This window comes from Erythrolamprus reginae, chromosome Z, assembly GCF_031021105.1.
Source record: "Erythrolamprus reginae isolate rEryReg1 chromosome Z, rEryReg1.hap1, whole genome shotgun sequence".
Lineage (NCBI taxonomy): Eukaryota > Metazoa > Chordata > Lepidosauria > Squamata > Dipsadidae > Erythrolamprus > Erythrolamprus reginae.
In genome coordinates this window covers 123,206,033-123,225,598 of record NC_091963.1, presented here as the reverse complement: position 1 = coordinate 123,225,598, position 19,566 = coordinate 123,206,033, and the positions used below count along the sequence as shown (strand labels likewise).

The following is a 19,566-nucleotide window of genomic DNA, read 5'->3' as shown; positions in this document are numbered from 1 at the left end:
ACTGGCTACAAGAATGGTGGAAGGCCTTAAGCATAAAACGTATCAGGAAAGACTTAATGAACTCAATCTGTATAGTCTGGAGGATAGAAGGAAAAGGGGGGACCTGATCGAAACATTTAAATATGTTAAAGGGTTAAATAAGGTTCAGGAGGGAAGTGTTTTTAATAGGAAAGTGAACACAAGAACAAGGGGACACAATCTGAAGTTAGTTGGGGGAAAGATCAAAAGCAACATGAGAAAATATTATTTTACTGAAAGAGTAGTAGATCCTTGGAACAAACTTCCAGCAGACGTGGTTGGTAAATCCACAGTAACTGAATTTAAACATGCCTGGGATAAACATATATCCATCCTAAGATAAAATATAGAAAATAGTATAAGGGCAGACTAGATGGATCATGAGGTCTTTTTCTACCGTCAGTCTTCTATGTTTCTTTGTTTCTATGTTTCAAACAATCCAGTAAGTAGTCTAAGTTTGTAAATTCACAGGACTTTGCTGCTCGATGTAGGGATGCGACATATTGGTTAATGGACTCGCTCTTGGTCTGATTCCTATGATAAAAAGAATAACACTGAGCACAGCAGGAAGGCAAGGGTGCGTAATATCTTTTAAGTTTGTCCATAAAAATGTTCCAGGGAATGCTATGAATAGATGTAGGGGCAAAAAGTGCCATAGTGGCCTCAAACATTTCTGGGCCACAAATCCCAGAAAGTAGTGATCCCCAGAAAGATCTGTGTAATCATTTGCAATCAAAAAACACTCCAAGAGTCTCAGATCTCTCTCTGTGGGTCAAAGGGAGGAAATTTAAGATGGTTTGATATTATCCATATACCATTGTCTCTTCCACCACAACTTGAAATTCCATAGGTTGAGCTTCAGGTCTCCTCTCCCCTTGTTGCCAGTATTATAAAGGGCTCAAGAAACAGCTCAGAGGCACAAACCTTTAACAGTCTTCAAAAAAGCTTAGCTACAACAACAATCATAAAAAGATGCAGTAAAATATATATGCACGATAACCAATCAGAAACCTGGCTAGTTCTTAAACATGCCCCCCTCATAACTAGCCATCATAACAACCCTCCCACAAGAAGACTCATTGATTCACTGTATGGTTATGATTCACTGTTTTCACTGCTTGATTCACTGTATGGCCTCCCCGGGAAGGTCTTAATTAATTGTTTTCTGTAAAATAAGTTTGAAAACCAAAATAATTCATGATTCCATAGTTTTAAGACAATCTTCCACTATCTTATAGGAACAGTACATTCCAGCTAATTATTCCAAAATAGTTCATGTAAATTTTATTCAGTTCTGTTCATAAAAGTACATTGCTAGTTTAGATCAGGTGTGTCAAACTCAGGGGTGGGCTACTGCCTGGACAGGGGTGGTGGTGGTGGTGGAATGCAGTGGGGTAGCAAAAATAGAGCTCCACCCCAGAGCACCCAATTTTCACTAAATGATGTTGAAAAAAAAATGCAGGGCATCCTGCATAAGCCATACCCACAGTGTGGTAGTAAAAATTTTGGTAACCCTTCACTGGTCAAACTCAATTTTATTGAGGACTGCATCAGGTTTGTGTTTGACCTTGGGGGATGGGGTAGCCATGACCAGCTCAAGGTCATTTAGGTTGGGGGTGCCTATGGAAGTCCGAGCACTCTGCCAGTAAAAACTGGCTCCTGAGCTCCACTTTTGGCTGGGACAACCTCCTGCAACCCTCTGCCAGTAAAAACAGAGTTTAGGATGGCTGCCCACAACCCTCATGTTTTCTGTTTTCACTGACAGAGAAACTGTGGGTTGGTCCTTTGCTGTTTCCAGGGTAACCCTGTGGGCCAGATTTAAGCACCCGGAGGGCCAAATTCAGCCCCTGGTCCTTGAGTTTGACATCCCTGGCTTAGATCCTACCTAGTGTTGGAGAATGTGAGAAACAGCAATAATAATCAATACTAGAGAGAAAAATACTAAATCCTAAATGGAATGAACTGCACACAAACACAAATCTGGATAACATATTCTTTAGGTTCTGTAGAATTTTTTGAAAACTATATCAGAACTAAACTGGATGAGTGTAATAATGTTATTAAATGAAGTTTAGACAAATTTATGCACCTACTTGCCTTTTTAAATGCTCTCTGTTATGTATATATATATATATATCTCATCTCAAAAATAATCAATTTTACATGTCCTTCTAGCTCTTCTTAATCATCAGGAAGCTCAAACTGCCCAAGGAGCTGCTGATACAGTTCTACAGAAGAATCATTGTGTCTGTCATCTGCACCTCTATAACTGTTTGGTTTGGTTCTGCAACCCAATAAAACCGACACAGACTTCAGAGGATAATCAGAACTGCAGAAAAAACAATTGCTGTCAGCCTGCCTTCCATTGAGGACCTGTATACTGCACATCAAAAAGAGGGCGCTGAAAATATTTACTGACCCCTCACATCCTGGACATAAACTGTTTCAACTCCTACCCTAAAAATGTCACTACAGACAACTACAGACACCAAGACAACTAGACACAGGAACAGTTTCCCCCCGAATGCCATCACTTTGCTAAATAAATATTTCCCTCAACACTGTCAAACTATTTACTAAGTCTGCACTGCTAGTTCTACTAGTTTTTTCTCATCATTCCTATCACCATTTCCTCCCACTTATGACTGTATGACTAACTTATTGTTTGAATCCTTAAGATTTTTTATTAATATTGATTGTTTCCTTATTGCTTATTTGACCCCTGAGAGCATACGCACCAAGACAAATTCTTTGTGTGTCCAATCACACTTGGCCAATAAAGAATTCTGTCTGTCTGTCTGTCTGTCTGTCTGTCTGTCTGTCTGTCTGTCTGTCTGTCTGTCTGTCTGTCTGTCTGTCTGTCTGTCTGTCTGTCTGTCTATCTATCTATCTATCTATCTATCTATCTATCTATCTACTATCTTTCCCTATTGATCTCTGCCTGATTGGATTGATAAGGACTCAGGATATGGAATTGTAGTTTACTAATTTCTCAAGTGCTACCATTGATCCGGAAGGACATGATGAAGCTCTATCTATATCCCCAGATATTTCCCATTTCAATTACATTTTCTTCTAGTGAAAACTGAAGGCAAAGAAAAAGAACATTCAATGCAAAGCAATCAATTTTTTAAAAAAGGTAAAGAAAAATGTAAAGGATTTCCATAGTTTAAACAGGACAAGTTTAATATTCTTATTTTTCATGCTATAGATGATTGGATTGAGCAGAGGTGGAAGTAAGGAATATAGGACAGTAAATGTTAAATCTAAGTAAGAGGGGCTTTTAGAAGGGGATTTCAGGTAGGCCATGCATGAAGTTACCAAAAGCATAGAAAATATTATAAGGTGGGGAAGACAAGTGGAAAAGGCCTTCTGCCTTCCTTTCACAGAAGGGATTCTCAACACTGCCTTGAAGATCATGACATAAGAAACAGTGATCAAAATAAAACAACCTAATGCTCCTGTGAAACCGGCCACAAGAACCCCATTTTCAACTAGATTGAATCCAGAGCAAGATAGCTTTAGCAAGTGTGGAATTTCACAGAAAAACTGGCTGACAACATTAGAACAGAAAGGCATGGAAAAAGTGCCAGTAGTGTGCAACATTCCATAGAGTACACTAGTAAGCCCCACCAAAATCACTATTTTGGTGCAGGCTTTCCAATTCATCACCATCTCATAATGCAGTGGGTGGCAAATGGCAACATACCTATCATATGCCATGACTGTCAGAAAAAAGAAATCAGAAGTTTCAAAGGAGACAAAGAGAAACACTTGAGTAACACAACCAAAGTAAGAAATGTGTCTGGTGTCCATGAGAGAATTTGTCATGGATTTGGGGATAATGACTGAAACAATGCCCAGATCTTGCACAGCCAAATTCATTAGAAAGAAATACATGGGACTGTGTAGACAATGGTCAAAAACTACTGCAAAAATGATGAGAAGATTTGTCGTTGTTGTTGCCAAGTATAATATGAAGAATAAGAAGAAATATAGAAGCTGCAGATGGCGATTTTGTGAGAATTCCAGAAGCAGAAAGTAAGGAACAGTAGTTTGATTCTCCATATTTAACTTATGACATAACTGCAAAAAGCACAGAAAGAAGATGTTATTAGAGAAAAACTATGTATGTGTGTTTTGTATGTCCCTTGATTGAAGAAAGACAACATATTTCAAAGTTAGAAATATGCACATACTAAAAATGTTACAATGATGAATAGTGGACACCCTCTAATTGCATAAGTGTGTGTAAGATGCACCTGCACTCCCTCACATACTCACAAAGAGATATAGTGACAGAGGCAGGCAGACAGTAGCAGAATAGTTTTTGGGAAAGATAAAAGACTAATTATTTAAAGTATTCTGATACCTGATTTGAGCTTCTTCCTCCCACTTTACTTCATTTACTCATGTTTTTTATATGGCTGACAGTTTGTCTTTAAAGTATTATGTAGAAAATGATATCAGGAATAAATATTAAATATTTTAAAAAATCCTCTCTTGCAAGCAATTTACTTTTAGACTATATCAGAGGTCTGCAACCTTAAATACTCAAAGAGTCTTTTCGATCTGTTTCCCACAAAAAAGAAAATAATGGGAGTCGCAAAACCTGGGTGGGCATGGTCAAATCAATGTCACTTCCACCCAGTCACATGAACTCCAGCTTTTGTGGCTCCTAGATTTTTTTGTGGGAAATGGGTCTCTCTCTCCCCCCTCTCATTTCTGTTTTTCTATTTTTCCTCTCCCTCTTTTCTTTCTTTTTTCTTCTTTATTTCCCCTTGTCTGTCATTTATTTCCCTCTCTCTCATTCTCCCCAACACACACACAAACAAACAAACCAAAACACACATACACACCAGGAACTGAATGATTTTTGGATACTTTCTGTAAGTTAGCCCATTTGAGGTACCTTGGTTGAAAATGTTTTTCTTACAGTACACCATTTTGTCCAAATAAAAATTATAGCAATAAGAATTTTAGTAGCATATGAATGATGAAAGAGTTACAGAAATGCCACCATACATTGTCCCTTAAATGTAAATAGATCTAAAAATGAGGTCAGAGATATTAACTCAGCTATTAGAGATCAGATTTTCCAATACTTTCTATATTTCTACACCGCATAAATGTAATTGTTTTTCAGATATCAGCATAAAGGAGAGATATTATCATTTAAAATACACATTAGTTTCATTGCTTAACAAGCATATAAAATCCCATTCTACACACAAATACTCATCATTTTAATTAAGCATATTTTTTGCATCTAAGCTTCTCAAAATTGTCCCCCTTTGTTTCATCCCCTAACTCACATAATATATTAAATCAGAAGTTTATGATATTGTTAAATTCTCTTCTCAATGTTAACATTACAGAATTGAGATAACAAATAGTCGTCACAAATGTTTAATTAAATGACAATTTGCTCTTATAAGCAGGATATGACTTTCCACTAAATGTTCACTATAAAAACAACTTACTACCTTTCTTCATAGAATTTGTGGCTTGGATGAACACCTTTTAGACTTTGAAATAAGGCTTCAGTATTGGATAAGTACTGTCCAACTTTTGTTGAGCACAGGTGTACTGATATATCATCGGTAGAAAAGATGTATATTTAGCAAACATATTGATCATTTTATTTTTTCCCTCAAGACCTCATTACATAGAATAAGAGCACACAATCAAAGTTATGCAAAATGTTAACATAAACATCTTGTTAATATGATTAGCAATTAGCAGTTTCTGTTATCCATGTTCCAATATGAATTGTGAGAAGTTATGTGTGAGATATCTTCTACAGTATGTTTTATTTATTTATTTTTTATTTATTTATTCTTTGTCCAATATACAATACATATGAAAGGGAATAGACATTAAGTGATATATAAAAGATAGGAAGTAAAGAGGAAGAGAAGTAGGTGTGAAGGAAAGAATATATATGATAAAAGGGAAAGGAAAGACAATTGGACAGGGCTCTATTTTAAATTTTTCTTTTAAGAGATTCCATCTTTGTCAGCCTTGTGAGGTAAACTACATGAAGAAACCTCCTCTACAAGAAGATCAGATTTACAATATACTTTATAAACTGAAAAGAACATCCCTACTTACTTCTTGCACCTAATATAAAAATCATCATAATCAAGATCTTTCGGAGTCTGATTAAGAGATTATATGAATTACTTCATTTATAATTTCAGAAATTGGCTCCCAATGTGAATAATTATTTTCCATTTTGAAGTAGGTGAAGTATGCATAAATTTGAAATGTGTGTAGTATATGTCAGAATAAGTTTTATTATTGCATTTGCCCCTTATAGTATTTTGGAATACCATGATTTCTAATCCAAATCATCTATTAGTTTTCTATTGAAAGCAGGGTACTTTCAATGGAGTAAATTTATATTAATAAAAGCAAAGCAAATGTATGTTAATAATACAAACTGCCCAGTTCCATGAAATGAGAAGTGCACAAGATCATATTTTTCCTCTCTCGTGACTAGTGTTGGGTGAACCGAACCCACAAAGTTTGGGTTCATACTGAACTTTGCATGGTTCGGTATACCAAACCTGAACCCCGAATTTTTGCAAAAGTTCGGCAAAAGTTTCGATTCGGGTTCAGGAGAGCGCCAGGAAGCGCCGCTGCCCAGCTGTCACCTTCCGGAACAGCTGGGGTGCTTCCCGGCATTCTCCGGAGCCTGAACCCAAACTTTTGCCAAACTTTCAAGTTCAGCGTTTGGGAGACTGCCGAGAAGCACCCCGGCTGTTTCTGAAGGTGACAGCTGGGCAGCTGCGATTCCCGGTGCTCTCTTGAATGCCAAACTCAGATGTTCAGCAAAAGTTCGGGTTCGGGCTCCGGAGAATGCTGGGAAGTGCCCCCGCCCAGCTGTCACCTTCTGAAATAGCCGGAGAGCTGTCGTCCGGTCAGGAGGTGAAATAGGAGGTGGGGAATCCTATGAGGGGATTCCAGGGGTGGAGCTTTGATGTCACTGAGACGTCCTTCCTGGCTGGCTGAAATGGGGACTCCAGGGAGGATGTCTCAGTGATGTCAAAGCTCCGCCCCTGGAATCCCCTTGTGGGATTCCCAACCTCCTTTTGTGCCTCCCGACCGGCCGACAGCTCCACGGCTGTTCTGGGGAACTTCTTGGCAGTCTCCTGAACACCGAACTCGGAAGTTCGGCAAAAGTTCGGGTTTGGGTTCAGGTTCAGGAGAGCGCTGGGAAGTGCCCCAGCTGTTCTGGAAGGTGACATCTGGGCGGCGACGCTTCCCAATGCTTTCCCGAACGCTGAACACAATTTTTTTAAAAAATCTGGGTGCCGAACCAAAACCCGAACTTCGTTGGGTTCACCCAACACTACTCATGACCCTTGGCGGAGCCCATGCTGTTGGCTCTGTTGGCAAATTAGGTCACAGGTAAGCCTGCTACCTTCAAGTCTCCCGAACCGGTAATAAAAAATGCTTTAAAAGGTTTTTTAATGTTCTAACAGTCACCTGTGTGACAATCAACTGTGCCACGTGATCGTCGGAACCTTTTTAAAAAATTAAAGCTTTTTTTAAAATTACCAGTTCAGGTGAATCAGTAATATATTGGGCAAACTGACCCTAACTGGTAGGATTTCACCCGATACTAATGTTATAAATAAAAATGAATTTCACCTAGGGATACCTTACAGTTAGGGGTGGGCAGCAGGCAGGACAGAGTGGAACACAGTTCCACCGGCGGAAATGAAGATGCATGTGCAGCTCCAGCTGATCAGTGGCTGTCACTTCCTGGATTACTGGTCTAGGCTCAGCTCTCCTTTTCTTCCCTGCTGCTGCTGCGCCTGCACTCCTGCTTTTTTCCTCTTTCCTCCTTCTTGGCCTCAGACGACCTTCCCTCTCTTCTGCTCAGCTCCCCTTCAGCCTGAGGTGCAAGCAGAAGGCGTGTGTGGAAGCGGCACTGGCAGCATTTATTCTTCTGCCAGCACCCATTCATCTAGTTACCCAGCCTGAGGTGGGGGGGGTAACTCAGGAAGGAGAGGGTGGGAAACACGAAGCAAATTGTCACCCCAGTGAGTGACACTGGTAAGATTGTAAGTCAAGGACTTAACAGTTCACTGGAACAATGATGATCATTCAAGCCACTCCCACCTGGTCACATGGCTGGCAAGCCCTTCCTATCCAGTCATATGACCATTAAGCCACACCCACAAGATAAGCCACACCCACAGTGTTGCAGTAAAAAATTTGGCTGCCCATTACTGCTTACAGTAATGTATGTCTAGAATCTTTCAAGTTGTACATTATGTCATGAAATTATCTTCCATTTGGAGTTTTAAAGATGGGAGCTGTGAGGAACTATTTGAGACAGAACAATATTTTAGCTCTTTCCCAGTGCAGTTTCTTCAGTAAATTTTTGGTAAATTTTCAGATAAATGTCACAATCATAGATACATTGTTTTTGTTTATTTTCTGATTAGAGATTAATAACAAGTTTCCTGTTTTTGGTTCTATTTTTAATAAGTACAAATAATTTATTAACAGTGTGTTCCTCAAAAATTTATATAATCCAGGAGAAAATAAATTTCCTAATGAAAACAGTGAGGGAAAAAATGGGCATCCTTTTGAAAAACAGAAGCTACATACAGTAGATGCTCATTCTAATGTTGGCATCTGATTAAACTGTCGTGGACATTGAAAATACAGACATTTAATCAGTCACAGATGATAATAATGGTCAGTAAACTTCTGTGAATCTATATACATTGCTCAAAAAAATAAAGGGAATACTTAACAACCCAATATAACCCCAAGTAAATCAAATTTCTGTGAAATCAAACTGTCCACTTAGAAAGCAACACTGATTGACAATCAATTCCACAAGCTGTTGTGCACATTCAGCTTTGTACAGAACAAAATATTCAATGAGAATATTTCATTCATTCAGATCTAGGATATCTTATTTGAGTGTTCCCTTTATTTTTTTGAGCAGTATATTTCCTTACAATGTAGGCAAATACAATGCCCTTGGCAATTAAGTTGAATAACTACATTACCCTCACCCAAACTGTTTTGTGTGATCATTCCCTTCTGCACAGATGCAATTAGCATTGCCTTATTATTTCATGTGGGAGTTATTTTGAAATGTTGAGGTTACTCTACATGGTCTCATGAAATTTCCGACATGATATCATAGAGAACAGTTCTGTATTTATTTATTTGGGCTCATAGATTGTTCCATCAAACCAATTCCAATATTGACATTAAAGGTAACCTTAGAGTACAAATTCAGAAGGTGGCGTGTTACAGTTAGAAAATACAAGGTCATCCAGATAGACAGTATATGTCTATCATTCATTGCTCCTCAAAACCAGCTATCCTAAGACTACCTCAATGGAGTCACATTGAATCTGCAACAAGAAATGTGCTGGTTATAGTTTGTTGAGTGAAGGCTGAAGGTGAGCATGTAAGGAAATATGGAGCATGCAAGAAATCTAGAAATAAATCTACCATTTTATATGCATTAATTTAATTCAATTTAGGGAAGAATAACAATATATCTATTCAAGTGAAAAAAGAATTCTCCCATATAATGGAGTAAAAAAAAGGTAAGGCAAGTGCGGGTTTATGTAGTTATACTGGTTTTTTTTAAAATTAATATATTAATTTCAATATGGTGTAAGCCACTTTTATAGTTATATCTTCCCAAAGCATATACTGTACTTTAAGCATATTAGAAAAAAGTACATACTAGTAGAGAATTAAAAACTCTTATTGTTCCTTTTAAGTGGAAGTAGTCTATACAATGTGAAAGAAATCCATATATAATTTAGTTTTTATCTTTCTACAGGGGTGGCATATTGTCATGTCTAACCTTACAAACATATCAAATTTTGTACTTGCTGGATTTTCTGGAAATCAAGAAACTCAAATTTTATACAGCACCATCTTCATCATCATGTATCTCTTTGTCCTGGTGGGAAACCTTCTGATTATTTTTTTAATACTATTCAACCACTATCTGCATACTCCAATGTATTTCTTTTTAATCAATTTAGCTATTGGTGATCTTGGTGTCACCTCTACCATTATGCCCAAAGCTATAGTTAATGCCTTCATGAATTCAAAACTGATTTTGTATTTTGAATGTATGACACAAGTGTTTTTCTATGTTTCTTTCCTGTCATCAAATTTATTCTTTCTCACGATCATGGCTTATGACAGATACATTGCTATCTGTTTCCCATTATACTTTGCATCCATAATGAAGTGGCCCACTTGCTTCCAAATGGCAGGAGGGGCCTGGGTGGTTGGATTTCTGCATTCAGCTTTACACACAGGGAATATTTTTTCAATGCCTTTCTGCTCCAATATTATTAACCAGTTCTTCTGTGAAGTTCCACAGTTGATCAAGCTCTTCTGTTCTGATTCTTACCTCAGTGAAACCTGGATTCTTGTCTTTAGTTCATGCTTAGGAGTTGGATGTCTCTTATTTATTTTGTTGACCTATGTATCTATCTTTACTACAGTGATGAGTATGCCCTCAGTTGAGAAAAAAGAAAAGGCCTTCTCCACTTGCATCCCCCACCTAATTGTTGTTTCCCTATTCGTTGGGAGTAGTCTCTTAGCTCATCTGATATTACCTGCTAAATTTCCATCCAGATTGGACCAAGTATTTACCACACTATATACTATGGTGCCTTCATTAATGAATCCAATAATCTACAGCATGAGGAACAAAGATGTGAAAGCTGCCTTTTTGAAATTGCTTGGTTGGAGATTATTTTGCAAACAATGTTAATTTCCCTTTGACATACCAATTTGTTCGTCATGTTAATTTTGAAATTCAGCTTACGTTAACTGATTAAGCATTTCCAATTGCATATATATACACTCCCTGGTACAGAGCTGGAGGGATCAGGTCTGGTGGCTCAACTGTTAATTCTCTGCCTTACAAGGCAGAAGCTGCCAGATCGAATCCCAGTAAGGAAGGGTGTGGCTAGCTGATGAGGCTAGAACAAGGCCGAAACGGTACCATCCTAGTCTTCCTGAATTTTAAAATTTCAGCTAAAAACATTTGATACATACATATATTTATATATATATCTCACATGTTTTTGCTGAATTTTTAAAATTAAGGGAGACTAGGATAACACTATTTCAGTCTTGTTATGGCCTCATCAGCTAGCCATACCCTTACTGGGATTATATATATATATATATATATATATATATATATATATATATATATATATATATATATATATATAATCCCAGTAAGGGTATGGCTAGCTGATGAGGCCATAACAAGACTGAAATAGTGTTATCCTAGTCTCCCTTAATTTTAAAAATTCAGCAAAAACATGTGAGAGATATATATATATACACACATGCACACACACATACACACACACATAGGTTCTTTTTATATATTATAAATTATGCCCCCTTGCATCTGACAAAATAATTTTTTACCATATTGCATCTCTTACAGCATCAATTCTATTGGGATTATGAAGATACCTTTCAATAAATTATTTTCATATGTTGTAGTTTCAAGTTAACTTCCTTTTGGAAATATGAAATTGTAATAAGAAACAAACTAATGTAACCAAACAATGTATAAGGGAAATGGGTTTTAAATTAAACATTAATTGGGTTTTAATGTCTGATTTGAACATTTTATACTTTACTGTATATGTAATTGTAATCCATCCAGAGTTACCATATGATAAAATGGGTGACCAATAAAGTTTATAAATAAATGTTATGTGGGGCAATCAAAAAAGAATCAGTTACTTTATCGGATAATTGTGTGCAAAAGATATATAAAGCTAGTGACATGAGTTAACCAAAGATTACCAAAAATTCATGTTTGTTTGTTTGTTTGAGTATGTGTATAGTCATGAATGGATACCAATATATACAGGTCTCCTAAATTATTCCAGCTCTAGATATCAAAGTTGGGCTTTCTTATAATTTTTTCTAAGGAATATTTTTATAGAAGATTTATGCCCTTTAAAAATATTAGTTTCCTTTCATAATGAAAGAAGTGGAATAAATGAATTGAGTAGGGAATGTATTTTAAAATTTCTAATAACAACTAGTGATGGGCGAAACCAACAAAGTTCGACTTTGGCAGATTTGGGCGAATGTTGCAAAAAATTTGGGTGACATCACCGAACCCTGAACCTGAACGCGAACCCTGAACTTTTAAAGAATAGAGCCGCAGAAGGCAGCCCTGTGGTTGCCCACAAATTAAATTTGCAAGAGAGTGAACGGGGATGCAGAATAGCAGGAGGAGGCAACAGCAGCCACCCACCAGCTTTTACCCAGCAATCCGATATGCAGCAGGCATCACCTTTTTCACAGTAACCCCATGTGATAGAAGGCCACGCGCTCTGTGGTGCTATCGGTCTCTGGCCTCTGTCACCAGTAGTAGTAGCAGCTTGGGGCTTCGGCTTACACAGAAAAAGGAAAGGCAGAGAAAGAAGGGAGCCCTGTGATTGCCCACAAATTAAATTGAGAGACAGCGCTAGTGGCTTTGTCTTGCATAGAAAAAGGAAAGGCAGAGAAAGAAGGCGGCCCTGCAGTTGCCCACAAATTAAATTTACAGAGAGCGCTAGAGGCTTCAGATTACACAGAAAAAGGAAAGGCAGAGAAAGAAGGCGGCCCTGTGATTGCCCACAAATTAAATTGAGAGACAGTGCAAGTGGCTGTCTTGCATAGAAAAAGGAAAGGCAGAGAAAGAAGGTGGCCCTACGGTTGCTCACAAATTAAATTTACAGAGAGCGTAGAGGTTTCAGATTACACAGAAAAAGGAAAGGCAGAGAAAGAAGGCGGCCCTATGGTTGCCCACAAATTAAATTTGCAAGAGAGTGAACAGGGGGTTGCAGAGTAGCAGGAGGACGCAACAGCAGCCACCCACAAGATTTTGTACAGCAATCCTGTGTGATTGGAGGGCATGTGCTATGTGGTGCGCTGAGTCACTGGCCACTGTGGGCAGTAGTAACAACAGACTGAACACTGAGGGTTTTTGGTCCATGTGTGATGTTAGCAACTTGGGCGTCATCCTCAATCCAGAGCTAACTTTAGAAAACCATCATTCGGCTGTGGCGAGGGGGGTGTTTGCCCGGGTCCACCTTGTGCACCAGTTACAGCCCTATTTGGACAGGGAGTCTTTGCTCACGATCACTCATGCCCTTATCACCTTGAGGTTCGACTACTGCAATGCTCCCTACATGGAGCTACCTTTGAAGAGTGTTTGAAAACTTCAACTCGTCTAGAATGCAGCCACACGAGCAGTCTTGGACCTTCCAAGAAATGCCCACATCTCGCCATTACTCTGTGGACTGCATTGGCTACCGATCCATTTCTGTGCACAATCCAAAGTGTTGGTTATGACCTATAAAGCCCTTCATGGCATAGGACCAGATTATCTCCGAGACCACCATCTGCTGCACAAATCCCAGCGACCGGTGAGGTCCCACAGAGTTGGCCTCCTTAGGGTCTCGTCGACAAAACAATGTTGGTTGGCGGGACCTAGGGGAAGAGCCTTCTCTGTGGGACCCCCGACCATCTGGAATCAGCTCCCCCCAGAGTTTCGCACTGCCCCCACCCTCCTTGCCTTCCGAAAGAGCTTAAAAACTCATCTTTCCTGCCAGGTTTGGGACTTTTAAATCTTCCGCCTAACCTATGAATGTTTAAGTATGAGTGTTGAATGATTGGTTTGATAGGTTTCCCTTTTTTATTTAACTTAAACGGTTGTTTTAATGTAGTATTAATTATAAATTAATTAATTGGATTGATATTATTGGGGTGGGTTTTTTTGTATATGCTGTGAGCCGCCATGAGTCCTCGGAAAGGGGGTGGCATACAAATCCAATTAAACAAATAAACAAACATTGCACTTTTTAATTACTGTAATGGCTTGGTTTATCACTTTTACATGAACTTTTTCCACCCAACCAATCTGCTCGTTGGACAAGTCTCCCTCCCTCTGGATACAGGAAATAGCTTTCGCCCTGGAAGCAGGTATTGCTTTCCAAGACTAGAAGGACTACAGACAACATGGGAGAACTTTTGTTCAGACAGGAACAGGAGCCCCCCTCCCTCTGGATACAGGAAATAGCTTTCACCCTGGAAAGCAGGTGTTGCTTTCCAAGTCTAGAAGAACCACAGACTGCATGGGATAACTTTTTTTCAGACAGGAACAGAAGTCCCCCTCCCTCTGGATACACAACATAGCTTTGACTCCGGAAACAGACATTTCCCAGACTGCACCGAAGAACTTTTTCTCAGACTGGAACAGGAGTCCCCCTCCCTCTGGATACAGGAAATATTTTTCGCCCTGGAAGCAGGTGTTGCTTTCTGGGACAAGAAGTTTCCCAGACCGCACCGGAGACCTTTTCTTGAGACAGGAACAGGAGCCCCCCTCCCTCTGGATACAGGAAATAGCTTTCGCCCTGGAAGCAAGTGTTGCTTTCCAAGACTAGAAGGACCACAGACTGCACAGGAGACCTTTTCTTCAGACAGGAACAGGAGTCCCCCTCCCTCAGAATACAAAACATAGCTTTGGTCCTGGAACCAGGTGTTGCTTTCCAGGACAAGAAGTTTCCTACACCGCACATGAGACCTTTTCTTCAGACAAGAACAGGAGGATCCCCCCTCTCTCTGGATACAGGACATAGCTTTCACCTTGGAAGAGGTGTTGCTTTCCAAGACTAGAAGGACCACAGACCTCATGGGAGAACTTTTCTTCAGACAGGTACAGAAGCCCCCCTCTCTTTGTATACAGGAAATAGCTTTCACCCTGGAAGCAGGTGTTCCTTTCCAAGACTAGATGGGCCACAGACCGCACTGGATAAGCTTTTTTTCAGACAGAAACAGCAGGCTTGTTCAGACTTTGTTCACCAAAGCACGAGCACCATCCTGAAGATGGCGTATGGGACCTCGTTGAAATACCACCAAGATTCTATCAATCTTATATGGGAAAAGACCTGAATATGCCAAGACCCACCTACCTATATCCATGAAAATATACATATACATACATACATACATACATACATACATACATACACACACACACACACACTCACTCACTCACTCACACACACACACACACACACACACACACACACACACATACATATGTATACACATGCACAGACACACATAGAAAAATGGGCCAATTTGTGAAAGAGATGGAAATAGTTGGAAAAGGCAAATGTTACTCCTATTAGCTGTAACAATAAAAACCATATGGTATCTATTGTAAATTAGTTTATTATTTAAACTGCATTATTAAAAATAATTAAAGATAAAACATGATTTTTTTTACACCAATTATTTTAATGATTTTATATGAGTCTTGATTCAGTTATAATAACTATAACTTGCTCTTCCCCAGAGCTCTCCAAAGTGCCCCCTGCACTTCCTTGTTTCGTAAACTATAAATCAGTGGGTTAAGAAGTGGTGTAATGATGGCATATAGTACTGAAATTAGGGGATCTTCTTCTATAGAATGAGCAGATGAAGGACGTATATAGGTGTAGATAATGGTGCCATAAAATATGCTTACCACGGTGAGATGTGATCCACAGGTGGAAAAGGATTTGATCCTACCATGAGCAGTGTGAATTTTGAGGACAGAGGAGACAATGAATATGTAGGAAAGAAGGATCAGGCTGAATGACAGAATCATAATGCCACCAGACAAAGTGAAAGTCACCATCTGGCTAACAAAGATGTCAGAGCAAGATAAGCGTAGTAAGGGAGGAATGTCACAGAAAAAGTGTTTAATTTTATTGGAGTGACAGAAATTCAGAGAAAAGACCATGGCTGTAGTAATAGTGGAATTCAAGAGGCCAATACTCCAGGAGGCTGCCAGCAAACGTAGACGTATTGTTCGGTTGATTAAAATAGTGTAGTGCAAGGGTTGGCAGATAGCTACATAACGATCATATGCCATGGCTGAGAGAAGGACGCATTCTGTAGCTCCTAAAGCACCAAAGAAATACAGTTGTAGTGCACAACCTACATTGGAAATGGTTTTGTCCCCTAACAAGAGATCCCATAGCATTTTGGGAAGAGTAGTGGAAATGTAGCAGATCTCAACAAAAGAGAGATTGCCAAGAAGGAAGTACATTGGAGTTTGGAGTTGCTGATCTATCCCAATCAGTGTAATGATGATTAGATTCCCAGTTAAAGTAAACAAATAGAGAAACAGACCTATGACAAAGAGAGTAGTCTGGTTGCTTGGATTAATAGAGAAACCCATTAAGAGAAATTCTGTGACACTTGTCTGGTTCTGATTTTCTGTCAGTCTGAAGTCCATCTTTTGTCAGGTTATTTCAGCTTCTTGGGCTTGAAGAGTTCTCAGCTGTTTTAACAACCAATGCTGGTACTCCCCAAAAGTGACAGTGGAAAAAAACCTGTGTTGATTAATAGTTAATTTATAAATCAATTTTGTGCATTCTTATCCTCAGAGCAGCTTCACATATAGGCAGCAGATCTAGATCAGGATAAAAACTCAGCTGTACTGAGCTGGCAAGCCACTGGCCAATTTACAGTCGAATATTAAAACCTCCCGCTTTGGGAATCTCTTGCAAAAAGATGTTAAACTGATCCAAAATATTGTTCATGTTCTTGATGAACAAGTCACAGTTACTATTAGAAACCAGTAAACCTTAAGTAATATGAAGTAAGGCTAGAGAACCTGTTAATTTCAAATTCTTTCCATTTGTCATTTTTGTGAGTATTTCACAACTGATTAGATGAATCTGAAAGTTTTATTCTACAAATAGATTGTAGAAATTGAAACTGAAAACTTTTAGTACTTATTTTTGTTTTGTTTATTTGTAAATTTGCAATTCATGCACTAGTCAAAAAGCTTTCCTAGATAACTCTGTTTTCAGTAATGTATAAAAAGCTAATAGAGGGGGAGGTAATTGAATGTCTGGAGAAGGATATTCCAAAAAACACTACAGAAACAGAAAAGCAGTTCCCATAAACTTACCTTTTAAAAGTGAGAGACTTCTGGTAGATTCTTCAGGAATCTAAATATCAGGCAGGGGGATATGGAATATTTAATCTTTAATTATATAAACACAGCATCTTAGTGTCATTCAGTAATTCTAGAACAACTCAGTAATTCTAGAAAAAAGAGCTAGAGCCTTTCCCCCTCTTTTGCTTTATTGGTAGAGCAGAATAACAGAGTTACAGGAGACCTCCAAAATCTTCCAGCCCAATCTCTGATCAAGCAAAAAATCTAATATTCATTTCAAGCAAATGGTTGTCCAATGGTTGTCCAATTTCTTCTTAAAATCCTCCAATATTGGAGCACCCACATCTTCTGGAAGCAAATTGTTTCACTGGTTAATTGTTCTAACTGTCAGGAAATTTCTCTTTCAGTTCTAAGTTGTTTTTCCTTTTTGATTAATTTCCATCCATTGCTTTTTCTCCTGTCTTCAGGTGCTTTGGACAATCTTATAATTTGATTATGAAAAGTTACCATAATAAATATTTGGATCAGGTAAATGGGGTCCATCTTTTCTTATGGTCCAGACCTCAGGACATGAAAACCCAAGTCTACTCTGAAAAGCACTGTATCAGAGAGAGAGATAAAATACAACAATCCCACTGGCATTTCATCATGATCTACTTCTGCTAATTTTTAGAAGCAGCTCTGGGGCAGAAAAAAAAAGACTTTAGGAAAAGCTGGTTGCAATGCTTTCAGTAAGGGACACCAAGATCAAAGTGTAGTCTACCTTATAGTGTAATCACAAAGATAAAAGATGTATGAAAATGTTAGGATTGTTTTGAAAAACAACAAAACCAGTTTAAAACAAATGCAATAAGACATAATATGAGAGACAGAAATCATTTTCAGTATGGGCAATATGTAGAAAAAAACAATGTCTAGGAAAAACAAAAAACGACAAGTTTCCAAATTCAAAAGCCGATATAAAAGCATTTGAAATCAAATTAGAGCAGAATGCCTTAACTACTACAGCAAACAAGAGAAAAACCTCCTACGACCAAATCTAATAGAGCTTTCTACAACTTTGTCAACAATAAACTCAAAGACTCTAGACCCATCCCACCTCTCAAAGGACCCAACAACAAAGAATACCATGATGATTCATCCAAAGCCAACCTCCTCAACTCTTTCTTTGGCTCTGTCTTTGTTAACGGCAATGGCTCATCCCCCAATTTCATCAATCACACCTCAAACTCCCTCAACGACCTAACCCAAGTAGACTTCACTGAAGACCGAGTTGAAAAAGCATTACATGACCTTAAACCTTCTCTATCAATTAGACCAGATGGTCTATGTGCTTACTTCCTAAAAAAGCTCTCCTCTGCCATAGCTGAACCAAAAATCTTTCAGAACCAGCATACTTCCTAAGCTATGGTCGAAAGCAATGGTCATCCCCATCTTCAAAAAAGGAGACCTCTCTCTTGTCGATAACTACAGACTAATTTCACTATGCTGAGTCCCATGCAAAGTCATGGAATCAATTATAAACAAATCAATTACTCTCCATCTAGAAACTAGTAATTTGCTCTCTAACAAACAATTTGGTTTCAGAAAGAAACTATCTTGCAACCTGCAGCTCCTCCACTGCAAAAATATATGGACAACTCATCTAGATCAAGGGAAATCTATAGATGCAATTTATATCAACTTCTGCAAAGCCTTTGATTCAGTGGTCGACAACCAACTACTCCTAAAACTCAAATCCTATGGCATCTCAGGATTCCTCCACAGCTGGATTACAGCATTCCTGTCAAACAGACAACCAGTGGTCAAATTAGGAAGCACCCTATCCAACCCCATCCCAGTTAAAAGCGGTGTTCCCCAAGGTAGTGTACTGGGACCAACGCTCTTCATTCTCTACATCAATGACCTTTGCGATTACATGTCAAGCAACTGTGTCCTGTTCGCTGACAATGTAAAACTCTTCAACACCACCGATAACATAACTATTCTCCAAAAAGACCTGAACTCTGTTTCTGAGTGGTCTAACACATGGCAACTCTAAATCTCATGTAGCAAATGTTCTATCCTATACATTAGGAAGAAGAATCTGAACTTCAAATATGAACTGAATAATCAAATTATCACAGATAATTCCCACTTGGTTAAAGACCTCGGTATACTAATAACAAAAGATTTAAGTGCCAAAGCCCACTGCAACAACATAGCTAAGAAGGCTTCAAGAGTTGTAAACCTAATCCTACATAGCTTCTGCTCTGGCAATCTCACACTGCTTACCAGAGCTTACAAAACTTTTGCCAGACCCATCCTCAAGTACAGCTCATCTGTTTGGAACCCATATCGCATCTCAGAAAATGTCCCTTGAAAATGTCCAAAGATACTTCACCAGAAGAACCCTTCACTTCTCTACTCGAAACAGAATACCCTGTGAGACTAGACTTTCAATCCTGGGCCTAGAAAGCCTAGAATTAAGACGCCTTAAACATGATCTAAGTATTGCCCACAAGATCATATGCTGCAATGTCCTGCCTGTCGGCGACTACTTCAGCTTCAACCACAAC

The 19,566-nt window shown here is 38.7% G+C and overlaps 3 protein-coding genes across 3 annotated transcripts; 1 reads left to right on the top strand and 2 right to left on the bottom strand.

The window, feature by feature from the left end:
- Positions 1-3,126: 3,126 nt before the first annotated feature.
- LOC139154035 (olfactory receptor 14A16-like) lies at positions 3,127-4,086 on the bottom strand. The gene has a single exon (XM_070728462.1). It carries the CDS (start codon positions 4,084-4,086, stop codon positions 3,127-3,129), a length of 960 nt encoding a protein of 319 aa, XP_070584563.1.
- Positions 4,087-9,865: 5,779 nt separating this feature from the next.
- On the top strand, positions 9,866-10,801 carry LOC139175910 (olfactory receptor 14I1-like). The gene has a single exon (XM_070767298.1). The coding sequence runs from the start codon at positions 9,866-9,868 to the stop codon at positions 10,799-10,801; it is 936 nt and encodes a 311-aa protein (XP_070623399.1).
- Positions 10,802-15,391: 4,590 nt separating this feature from the next.
- On the bottom strand, positions 15,392-16,339 carry LOC139175902 (olfactory receptor 5F1-like). The gene has a single exon (XM_070767281.1). It carries the CDS (start codon positions 16,337-16,339, stop codon positions 15,392-15,394), a length of 948 nt encoding a protein of 315 aa, XP_070623382.1.
- Positions 16,340-19,566: the final 3,227 nt, after the last annotated feature.

Excerpts from the sequence above, each read along its gene's own strand:
- LOC139154035 (XM_070728462.1), bottom strand. The coding sequence starts at position 4,086 with ATGGAGAATCAAACTACTGTTCCTTACTTTCTGCTTCTGGAATTCTCA.
- LOC139175910 (XM_070767298.1), top strand. The coding sequence starts at position 9,866 with ATGTCTAACCTTACAAACATATCAAATTTTGTACTTGCTGGATTTTCT.
- LOC139175902 (XM_070767281.1), bottom strand. The coding sequence starts at position 16,339 with ATGGACTTCAGACTGACAGAAAATCAGAACCAGACAAGTGTCACAGAA.